Below are 12,084 nucleotides of genomic sequence, written 5' to 3'. Positions count from 1 at the left end.
CTAAAAACTGTTTTGCGCAAAAAAGCCCCAATGGCGAAAATGGCGACCGGGGCTTTCTTGCACAAAACCGCGTCTAGTGCTTTTGCAGAAAAGTGTCCGTGCCAATCTAGATGCTCTTTTCCGCAAATGCTTTTAACGGAAAACTTTTCCGTTAAAAGCATTTGCGGAAAATCATGCCAGTCTAGACGTAGCCATATAGTTTGTACGATCATGTGGAGCCGGTGCACCTGGGGGCCAATCTAAGCATATTGCGTCAATTGGTACAGCATCCTGAGTTAAAAATGCATATTCAGCAGCTTGTGGAAAGGGGACAAGATGTGATGTTGAGAGTCCACCATTCCACTGAGCAAATTGAAAGAATTTTAAAAAGGCTTCTCCAGGCCTCCAGATACACACACTAGTGGGAGTTTCTATTTGTCAGCCCCACCGAAATCAGCAACCCATGGTATCTATTGATACCCTTTTGTTATAATTTTGTTTGTTCCATTTCTGTTGATAGTGGGTATAAGTGTAACCATTAGATGGATAAGGGTAAGGATTTGAAGGCTGGAGAATTGTAACCTAATATCATCCTGTAATAGGATGCCAGCATCAAATCTCTTGAGAGAGAGTTTCTTGCCGGCAAGGAGGGGAATGTAGGGTTAAAATTCTCTGAAATGCCATCTTGGGCACAGCCGCCATTTTGAGAGCCTAAACAACAACAGGGACTCCATTTTGGCCACCCTTCCCCTTCCTCCTTTTCCTGCCCTTTCTGTGTTCTGGTGGGAAATCCAGTAGACATATGATCATAATCTGCCCAGTAACAGCAGGTTACTTAAGGGCTGCCTCTGGCTTTGGAGTGCAGGAGTCATTCAGACGGGTATGCCAGGTCCACGCATAGTAGGCTTAGGGTTGTGGAAGGTACACTCGCATGCAAGGAGTGACATCCATCGTCACCCCTCTCTGGTCAGGACACACTTGCACCCACGACGGCACAGGGAGAAAGGGGTTTGTTAGGCCAAACAGATCCGGCCACAGGAGGATCCAACTGTTCCGATCCTGCTGTTCCAGATGTCTAAGATTGAATCTGGAATCCAGGCGCTGCCGTGAGGGTCCCGAGCTGCGAGACATGGTATTGTCCCGTGATATTCCTCCAGGTATTTGGGTCCCTACCTTAAGTCGCAGTCGAGACTGTTTTGTTCCATTTCCTGTGGTGGGGTCCTATCTTTTTCCTGGTTATAGTTATATTTACCTTGTTTACTGTTTAATAAATCCTTGTTAGTTTACCTCTACTGTCTGTCCTAGTCCTTGGGGAAGTCCTAATAACTCCCAATCATAGAATCATAGAATAATAGGACTGGAAGGGACCTCGAGAGGTCATCGAGTCCAGCCCCCCACCCTCAAGGCAGGACCAAGCTCCGTCTACACCATCCCTGACAGATGTCTATCTAACCTGTTCTTAAATATCTCCAGAGAGGGAGATTCCACCACATCCCTTGGCAATTTATTCCAATATTTGACCACCCTGACAGTTAGGAATTTTTTCCTAATGTCCAATCTAAACCTCCCCTGCTGCACTTTAAGCCCATTACTCCTTGTCCTGTCCTCAGAAACCAAGAGGAACAAATTTTCTCCTTCCTCCTTGTGACACCCTTTTAGATATTTGAAAACCGCTATCATGTCCCCCCTTAATCTTCTTTTTTCCAAACTAAACAAGCCCAGTTCATGAAGCCTGGCTTCATAGGTCATGTTCTCTAAACCTTTAATCATTCTTGTCGCTCTTCTCTGTACCCTTTCCAATTTCTCCACATCTTTCTTGAAATGTGGCGCCCAGAACTGGACACAGTACTCCAACTGAGGCCTAACTAGTGCAGAGTAGAGCGGCAGAATGACTTCACGAGTTTTGCTTACAACACACCTGTTGATACAACCTAGAATCATATTTGCTTTTTTTGCAACAGCATCACACTGTTGACTCATATTCAACTTGTGGTCCACTATGACCCCTAGATCCCTTTCCGCCATGCTCCTTCCTAGACAGTCGCTTCCCATCTTGTATGTATGGAACTGATTGTTCCTTCCTAAGTGGAGCACTTTGCATTTCTCTTTATTAAACCTCATCCTGTTTACCTCTGACCATTTCTCTAACTTGCTAAGGTCATTTTGAATTATGTCCCTCTCCTCCAAAGAAGTTGCAACCCCACCCAGTTTGGTATCATCTGCAAACTTAATAAGCGTACTCTCGATCCCAATATCTACATCATTGATGAAGATATTGAACAGTACGGGTCCCAAAACAGACCCTTGAGGAACTCCACTTGTTATCCCTTTCCAGCAGGATTTAGAACCGTTAACAACAACTCTCTGACTACGGTTACAATGATAGATGTGGGTTTGAGGATGGGCCTGAAAGCTAATTTAGTTTGAGATCACTAGTTCTCTGGCTAACAGGAGAGGGTTCAGCGGAAGGTGACCAAAATGATTAGGGGACTGGAGCATGTGACTTACAAGAAGAGACTGAGGGATTTGGGTTTATTTAGTCTGCAGAAGGGAAGAGTGAGGGAGTATTTGATAGCAGCCTTCAACTACCTGAAGAAGGGCTCCAGAGACGATAGAGAAAGGCTGTTCTCAGTGGTGGCAGATGACAAAGAGGAGCAGTGGTCTCAAGTTGCAGTGGAGCAAGTCTAGGTCTGCAGCAGGCTGAAGTGTACAAACACTGGAAAGCCAGAGTTGTCAGCCTTTAGATGAGTTCGACACATTTTCCTAGGGGTCTAGAAGAAACCAGGGCTGGGCCAAACTCCCTGATTATATTCATTCATTAATAAAATGTCTCCCATCCTTTCATTCTAAACACGGCTTTGTATGAGCAAAGTCTTCTCTGGGGCCATCTCCTGCCTTCACATCCCCGCTAGCGATGTTAGATATTGTGTAATTGAATAGCCGTGTAACTGTAGGAAATCTTAGCAGTTACTTGACTATTCTATAGTGCCCGGGGATGGGGCCAGCAGCCACTCTGCTCCCAGTCTCCGTCCTGAGGAGCCCCTTGCCACCTTATGCTGCTGCCTCAGTCCTTAAGGGTAGGGTGGGGGTCCAAGCTCCCCCGGGGACAGAGGTTCCTGCTGCAAAGCAGCTGCTGCATCCCCTGTTTCACCCACCAGGGGGGAGAGGCAAGCAGCACTGGGGAGCTGGTGCTAGGAAGATGTTTTTCCCTCAGCACCGGCTTCTGCCTGCCCCTGTAGGAGGCAGCAAGGTGGGCTATGTGGGAGCTGGTATGTGTGGAGGTATCTTGGCTCCAGCCTGCCCCTTGCCCTTCTCTATCAGAGGCAGATCAGGAAGCCCGATTTCAAGCTAGCTCCTCCTGGGCACCCACTCCCCCTGCATCTCGTACAGCAGCAGCAAGGGAGGGGAAACTAGATCCACCCAGTTGTGTAGCCGCCCACACAACGACATCCCTGATCCCCACCACACCTCCCCCCCCCCCCTCCTGGTTCCTTCTCCATCCTGCTTTCTTCTCGCCCCCCCCAGGAGAGCGCGGAGCAGCCGGGAAGCTGCGGGGCTGCTGAAGGCAGCGAGTGGAAGAGGCCGGGGAGGAAACACGCAGCTGTGAGAGGAACAAAGAGAATCCTGGCGGGGGGAGGCGGAGCCCAGATGTGAGCAGCGGCAGGAGCAGCGCTGGTGTTTTCCCCGTGCGGGGCGGGGAAGGAGGCGGCCGTGTCCGTGCCCAGCGCTCCCTGGGCGGGGTGATGTCAGTGGGGCTCGGCGTGTGCAGCCAGGACTTCCCGCAGCAGGCCGGCTCGGGGAGCCGCAGGCGCCTCTGCTCCGCCGCGCTCCCCTCTCCGGGCTGCAAGCTGCATGTGCCGCGGCAGGATGGCCGTGCTCAAACTCACCGAGCAGGTAGGAGCCGGGACCCCCGGGCTGGAGGAGGAGGCGGCGCCGGGGTGGGGAAGAAGCGCAGCAGCGGCGCTTTGCAGGCTCCGGGCTCAGCGCAGAACCGCTCGGGCTTGGTGGCGCCCCGCGCCTGCGGCTCTGCCCCGGGAGGAGCCAGGCGAATCCTGTGCTGCGTGGGAAATGCCCCGAAGAAAGGCGCTGCGTGGGGGTGCCCAGAGCAGAGGCTTTGTCACGGAGCCAGCCTGCGGGAGCGCACCCTTCCTCCGCAGCGCTGGGCTCCACTCCGGCGCCGCCTCGCTCTGTTTTTATTTCAGTGTTTACATTGGATCTGAGCAAGTGGGTCTGGCCCACGAAAGCTCCTCACCTAAGAAACCATCTTGTTAGTCTTTAAAGTGCTCCATGGTCCTGCATTTTATTTCAGTGGCGTGGCTCAAGGTAGAGGTCAGTGCCAAGCCCAGAGCAGAGGCAGATTCGGAAGCCGAGGCAGAAGGGTGACTTTTAAATGGACTAGCTGCATTTCCTCCTCCATCTAACGAATGGATTAATTATTGAGTTGTTGGAGTTAGTGGTGTAGGTTGCCTCTTCCTCCATACGCGCATCACACTTTGCAGCTGTGCGCGTGGTTGTTAATTGGCTGTTCAAACGCTGTCAGATTCCTAGTCACTTTTTAATCAGGATAATACAACCTCTCAAGTAGGTTTCCTTATACAAGGTTGTTTCAGAGGGAAAACACAACAAGTGTTTTTTTTTTTTAAGCCATTTAGGTGGTTTAACCAGTGATAGACCTCTTTTTGCATTCCTTGTTTGGACACCCCAAACTCCCACCGAAGTCAGCTGAAATGCAGCATCAGATTTGAAAGCCACAAGCTTGCTCCTGTGAATCCAAGTTGAAATCCGGGGGGGACTCTATGTTCCTTTCCCACAAAGAATAGTTAGCAGAACTGGGGCCTATGTTTGTTACTTAGGTGAACCTAGGGTTCTATATGGAAAAGCGTTTGTTGTTCATTTATTTTTTGAAAATGTTACTCATTGCTAAGTTAGAGTTGATATATTGTCCAACTTTCAAGTCAAACTTGCCATTTTATAATTCTCAGAGTTGAGAGACAGGATAAAAATGGATATTGGCTATTTTTGAAAGGTCTCTAAGGTCTATTAACATTCTTTTAGGAATTCGGTGCTGTTTATTACTGTGATACATGGTAATTATTTTTCTAGTAGGCCTTTATGTTTAAAGAGTGCATTTTTGGTTTGGTTGCCATGATTGTTTGCAAGTTATTAGAAAATTGCAATATTCATCTGTCAGCTTATGTTAAAATGTTCACTTTAATAAAAGAGCAGCTATAATTTGTATTAAATTACTTTTTACCATTGATATATTTAGTAAAGTCATATTACGGTTCCCACAGCCTAATTTATCAATATATATTGTACCAACTGTTGCACATTTGCTTGTCTTAATCAGCTATTTTTAGTTTAACTTGGTCTCCTATAATCAGCAGTTACAGGCCCTTATTAAAATACCCCACCCTCACAAGCATACAGACATAAGTGTTTAACTATCTCCCTTGCTCATTTTATTTATGTATTTTGAGATAAATCTTCCACTAAAAATCCTGCCCCTGGCATTTGCCTTACAATTAACACAGATTTTTGAAAGGAAAAGAAACCCAAGCTACTTGTATAATAAAATTCACTAAATATTGGAAGATGACTGTATGAATGCATTTCCATAATTTAACAGAAGGCTAAATCTCCTGCAGAACCGAAAGTCTCCTGGCATGTCCCTTGATACACACACATCTTTGGATGTGGTGCTTACTGCAAATGAAGACAATGTTCCACACCGGGAGACTTAATTTTGCCCCATAGTGCAGAGAACAAGTCTCATAAATCAGAAGATTTGGGTGAAATCTGTAAATTGAAAGTATACGCTGCAGCATAATATTAAAAGTATTTGCACTATAGTTGGTACAGGTCATGTAGCATTTCTGTGCTTTATGCCTAAGCCTGAAATTATGTGTTTCATGAGGCTCTTGGAATTAAACCCCTAAAGGTTTAGCAATGGTTTTAAAGACGCCTCAACAAGGATCTTACTACATCACTGCTAGTAGAGCACAAAACAGTGGTTTGAGCCAAGTGAATTGCGTCTTGTGAAGTTTATATTGCAACAGAGAGAGCTGAGAAGTAGTGTGAACTTTTTTTATTGAATTAATTTCCCCTCTTCTTTCCCTCCCACACCTCTAACATTCCCCAGAGCTGATAGGTGAGATTTATCAGAACTGGCACGGTGACTTTGCAGTATGCCTTCTCATGGCAGCACGCTCTAAATACTCTCCAGTGCCAGTGGCATGATTCATCTGCTGTGTGGCTTCCGGGCATAGTATGGAGGCAGTGCTTCTTATGTTGGGGAGACCTCCTCCTGGTCATAGAGGTATCCATGCTCCTCCTGCTGGCACTCTGTGGCGTTTGGTGCAGCTGATCACCAGATATTCCTGTCTCCCTTGCATGAGGTTGCTGGAGAGAACAGGAGTGTCTCAAAATGGCGTAGAGTCTTTTTTTCTCTTTTTATTTAAGACTGATCTTAGGAAGTTGTTCTGAGCCATTAGTTCTTCATATCTAAAGCCCACCAAGGCTCATCCTTTCCCCCCATGTTATTCGGTATCTGTAACACAGCCAGCGGGAGGCTTTGCATGACAACACAACCTGAAGTGCCAGTAGCACGCAGAGGGTTGCCAGGCGCTAAATCCTCCTTTGCATCAAATATAAGCAGCACCTTGTCACAGTTTTCTCTGTGCCTACCAGGAAGCAGTACCTGGGAGAAGAGCAGTTAGCTAAAGTTGAATTATGGTAAGACTGAGGCAATGCTGGTAGGAAGAATGATGCACTTTGAAGTACTTACATCTTTATAACTTCTCCACTGCCTACTGTATGTGTCTTTGGATTTAGTTGGTCCACAGGCTATATTACTCTGGGTGTCCAGATAGCCATGACAGCAAAGCACACCAACTTTCATGGCACTCTGACTCCTGCATTTGTGATCTTCAGTGTTGATCTGATTGTGACAACTTGTTATATTTAGTAAGAAGCCCCACACCCTGTGGCAGCTGCAACGGATACAAAATACAGCAGCTTGTCTGTTTAGCAGCACAGGACAGTCACCTCAGCATGCTGCTCTCTGCGCATGCATGTAAAATCTGGATCAGGGTTTCCATGGCATGGGATTGCTTCCGTCTGCCTGAGAGACGTCTTCTCCCAACTCCCCCCATAAGTTTAACTTTCACTAACAAATGCCTTCCACTGGGATAATGAAACTGTGGACCCACAGGGTTTGAGAATGCGGGGGATAGTATACCTCCTCCTCTGTTACAGTTTTATGGTACTTAGCAGCAAAAGATGAAAGAAGTTGGGATAAGTAGTAAACATAAGTCTGATTCCAGTGACTTAGGTTTTCCTTGTTTTCTTCACATGTGCCTCTACTTGCTCTTGCCCTCTCACACATAGCAAGCAAACAAAGCAGGCAAACAAAAATCATCATAAACAAATGAATTTATTTTTCATACCGGGTCAGAAAAAAGGAAGAGATGGTTATTGCTGTTTTAAGATACTTGAGAAGTGCTAGGTCACTGTTGTGGTGGAACCAGAGAGTAGGTATACTTTATAAGCTGTCTTGATGGTATTTCTTAGGCAAGAAAGCTTAGTTTAAGACTACATCCTATCTGTTTCTGGTCAAACAAGTTACATGAGCTACTTTCTCACTAATGTCAATTGATAGATGGTCAGCTGGACCACATGGTAGCTTTTTAATCATTTGAACCAAAGGAAACGTGTTCAACCCTCATTCACTTGTGAAATCAATTCTTGTGTATCTATATTCCTTCTGTTCCTCACCCCCCATTTCAAAAATCGAATATGAATGAGTGATCAAAGTCGTCAGCTTAAATAAAATGAACAACCCCTGAACGTGATTAGACACTTAAGATTTCCACTTTGTTGACATTTCTGTATGAAGCAGTATTGAGTGACAGTGCTACTTACAGCCTTTCATATCGGTTCTAGATAATCCACTTGTTATATATGCAGTTTGTTTCCCCTACAGTGTGTGCCAATTCCAACAGGCCTGGTAACTCGAAGTGCCTTTAGACCTACAAATGAAAAGTGACATTTCAGCACAAAGTGGCTCTGCTTTTTATCCTCCTTTCTTTCCCCATGCAGTTTAAGGTCTGACCATTTAGCTTAGTATTTTATATTCAATGCAGCTGTGGCTATATGTAATAAGAGAATATGCACAGGAACTAAAGTTGAACATGAATGAAAAACTAATGTTTTGATAACTGGGTAGTCCTACACATTCAAACATGGGCTCTGTTCACCCAACTCAAATCAAGACGTGTGTGTGTGTGTAGGTAGGGGCTTAGGATATCCAATCAGATGGGTGGTTTTGGGGTGTTGTTCCCCCCCCCCACTCTCTCCAGGTTTCCAATATGCTATTTTTCTCCTTTTTCCCCTTGTGCCATAGCTATCACAAGAAGAATATGTTCCTGGGCTAGCTCTCTCCTGTGAGCTGGTCTTTTAACCAGGTTACTTGAACTACACAGTAGTTCTATCTGCCTGAGTGTCACTTCTGTTCTGTCACCCACGTCTCCTGAAGAGCAGTCCTAGTATTAATTACTCCCTGTCATACTTAACAAGTCTGTTTCTGTATAACTTTTTATTTTATTGGAGGAAGTTTGTTTATTTGTGAAAGTGATGGAGATGGAATGTAAATCTTCACCCGGAGACCTCTGTGGTAGAAACACTGGTGACCGTTACTGGGAGTGGTCCACTGAGAATGTGAAGCCCTTCTTAAGAGCATTTCTTTAACTCAAGAAAGTTTAAACATGTGGGAAATCGTTTTGTCAGAAATGCCGGTACCTCCTCCAGCTCATTTCTGTACCACCTGCTCAGGCCTCCATTGCAGAGCACTAGTAATAAAAGTCAAAAAGGATCTGCAGATGGTAAAGTTTAGTCCTGTTAAGCTAGAGGAAGCATTTAGCTTATTTTGTTTGATTTGGAATTGGGATGTCAGTTTTTTGCTTGAGGAGGGATGGTGTTCTCAGTGCTTAAGCTTACCATACCATGCTATTTCTGAACGCAAGGGTCAGTCCAGAGACTCCTGCTTCTGTTAACTCAGTTGGCATGTGGTAGGACTGGGGATGGGAGAGGGAAGTTCTTCAAAAACATCCTGTTTGTGGGTGTTCTTCAGATGTTGATGTAAGCTCTTCTGTGCCTAATTGTTGATTACAGCTACATGTGTTTATGTGCTGAATGCACCACTCCCTCTTTGATTTACAGACATTCTCAACATCCTTTAAACTGAGGTCGATATGTTTAAATTTGAACCAAAGGTCTGTCCAGCTGCCTTTTTCTAAACAGCTGTAATACTTAGTTCTCCAATCCTGCACCATGAGGTGATTGGGAGTTTTGTTGTCAATTTATGTGGAACCAGGAACAGGCAGGCCATAGATCCTTGTCCAGTGTAACTTTGGAGTCAGCAGGGGTCTTTCCATGAACTCAAGCCTTATGTGAACAAGATAATAGAAATATTGCTAAATGACACTTTTACCACATGCATGTTTTTAGTGGTATTTTTTAAAAGTAATGGAGTCCGTGTGTGTATGTCTGCCATCCACTTCAAAATCATCATTCTGTCTGTAAACATTTTACCTACAATAGTGAAAAGTAATGCATAAGGTGATTTGAAATAAAAGGAACTGGAGCGGTTTCTCTAGGCAGTACTTTAGTATGTTTACTTCATGTGTTGGACAGCACTTTGCACCCAGTGTAATTTTCTCCTCTCTATGGTCTCTTTACCCTGAAGTGTGTGGGTCTTGCATGCATCAACGGGGGAAGTGTAGAGTGGAGAGAAAATGGACACACATAATGGTAAAAACACAGAAATCGAAAGGCAGGCTCACAGGCAATATAAGTGCCTGACAGCTCATGAATTCATTTCCAAAGACCCTGAGCGAGTTGTGAGTTGATAATGTTCCTTTACATGATTGGGTACTTCCTTCAGTGACTGATTTTCTTTAGTAAAGTTCCAGCGTCTCAATGTGTTGTAGATTTCCTCTGTCCTTCTTGACTCTGGTCAGGGTGGGTGTGACTTGAGGGACTGTGGCACTCATCTTTATGCAGTGATTGGCTTTTAATGGCCTTAGTGGACTGCCAAATGTTTTGCTCCTTATCTTAGGCTGACTAACATTGCTGTCCTCCTGCCCTGCAACATAATATAATTCCAGCTCTCCCTCAAGTCACCCGCCCATGAATGTTTCACTCCGTCTGTGAGCAGGAAGATAGACAGCTGCTGCCCACCTTGCTCTAACCATGAATAAGTGATGCCAAAGCTTAGTTTAACTACTAAACTTCCCCACTCCTCCTAGGATACTGTGTGTGTGTCTCTCTAGTGCTGGGCATCCATATGTGTGCTTCCACTCCCTGAAGTAAGTGGTGTAATTAGAGTGTGCATTTGAAGAGATGGGAATAAAGATGAGAAATCAGAGTTTATTTAGATTACAGATAATAATAAATTTGATGACTAATCAAGCATGCAAGAGCAATTAAAGTGGCAAAACTGATTTTTTTCCATGCCCTGTCTCAAAAGGAGTTAAATTAGCTAAGAAAGGATCTCACTAAACCTATTATATCAGATATGCATGTTTTTAAAATAATTTTCCAAAATCAGGATATGCTCTAGTTCAAAGAATTAATTCAGGGAAGTCCTTTGGCTGGTGTTACACAGGTCAGAGTATCAAAGTGATTCCCTCTGGCTTTACAAACTGAACTGAAATACAGATTGAGATTTTTAAAATGTTGTCAATATCAGCTAAGAGGGAAATATTTTACCCATCAACACGTAAGTGGCCACTCATCCTGGTGATAAATAAAAAATTCAGCCTATACATTCACCACAGCAGCTATTGCTTCCTTTGGGCAAGTTATTCCTAGCCATACACTAGCCATCCACCATCCACAGAAGCTGTGGAAATGCGTTAGTTCACATATTTTAAAGGAAAATTACATGTAACCCTCTTCTTTGGCACTTCTTCCTCTGGTTCTCATGTCTTGACCTCCTCCTCTTCCTCCCCCCTTTCTCTACACCAGGCAGAGCTTTAGTGTAGACTGGCCATCAGCTTTTGAAATGTTACGTTGTCCAACCATACTCAGAGCAGGAAGGAAATAAAGAGTAGCACAATGTTCCCTGTAATGTTTTCCATTCATGTGTGAAACAAATTTGGGCATGTGCAGATGTGCACCCCCAGTAGAAACACATACTGCTGGCTCTGAGCACTCTGCTAATCAGCTGGGCGGCATTTGAATTTCTCCTAGGTGGTGGCCCAAGTGCTCAGTTTACAGGGAACACTAATGTAGACAAGGCCAGGGAGAGAGAGGGCTAGGAAGAGGCTTGGCAGAGAATTCTGTAAGTAGACTTACCTGTTGGGGTAGCTTTGATGCTGCTTTTGTCATCTGTGTTGAAGTGAGACTTGTGCACATGCTCTAAAAAATAAATGTAGACCAGGAAATAGTCTGCCTGTCTACCTGCAGATTTCTCTTCCAATGGGAAAGTGATACAGTTCTAAAGCCCCCAGAAGTATGATGGTTCGGTAAAGGAGCAATGCAGTAGGTTTTTGCTCTGGAGGTGTTAAGTACCTGGGAAACTCTGGGTACATCATGTTGGTACGTTGCTCTTTCTTGAATAAGGATCAGCATCTAGCAAAACCTCATTTCTTTATACACTTGAGGGGTAGTATTTTATTTCTGCAAGACATTCACCTCCTGATCATTTCCTGCTCAACTATTAAAATACAATTTGGTTATTACATCTATGTAGTCTGGGGCACATATTTGCCTATGGGATTGGCTCTCTGGGCAAGCTGTTACTTTTTTTTAATCACTGCATCCTAAAAATCTGGCCTGACTTGGTGGTAAAAATGCTTTCACTGGGGCCCCACTAATTGCTGCCAGTGGTGCAGCTGCGCTGTTTGCTGGTGCCTTCATTCTCTTGGCATTGCTCAAGGGTTGGTGCCACTCCACCTGCACGAACAATGGTAGAAATGCTGCTGTATACCAGGTTTAGGTATCTTCAGCTTTTGACAAATCACTGACTTGCAGTGTATTGAGAAATGGCCAAGGTTTTGACTGAAAGAGAAGTCGGTCACTTCCATGGTCCAGCAAACATTA

General features: G+C 44.8%; 1 protein-coding gene across 8 annotated transcripts in view; it reads left to right on the top strand.

The window, feature by feature from the left end:
* The first annotated feature begins 3,649 nt into the window (after positions 1-3,649).
* ANKRD44 (ankyrin repeat domain 44) overlaps positions 3,650-12,084 on the top strand; it is a 221,277-nt gene continuing 212,842 nt past the window's right edge. For 6 of the 8 annotated variants that reach the window (XM_075934242.1, XM_075934241.1, XM_006117913.4 and 3 more), the window contains exon 1: positions 3,651-3,873. In XM_075934242.1, coding sequence (XP_075790357.1) covers positions 3,832-3,873 — 42 coding nt within the window. In that variant the 5' untranslated portion in view covers positions 3,651-3,831. Of the gene's footprint in view, positions 3,874-12,084 lie in introns of all 8 variants that reach the window. The other 2 variants (XM_014570888.3, XM_006117911.4) reach the window with 1 other exon arrangement.

This window comes from Pelodiscus sinensis, chromosome 7 (genome assembly GCF_049634645.1).
Source record: "Pelodiscus sinensis isolate JC-2024 chromosome 7, ASM4963464v1, whole genome shotgun sequence".
NCBI lineage: Eukaryota > Metazoa > Chordata > Testudines > Trionychidae > Pelodiscus > Pelodiscus sinensis.
The sequence above is the reverse complement of the archived record's forward strand: the minus strand, read 5'-3'. Positions and strand labels throughout refer to the sequence as shown.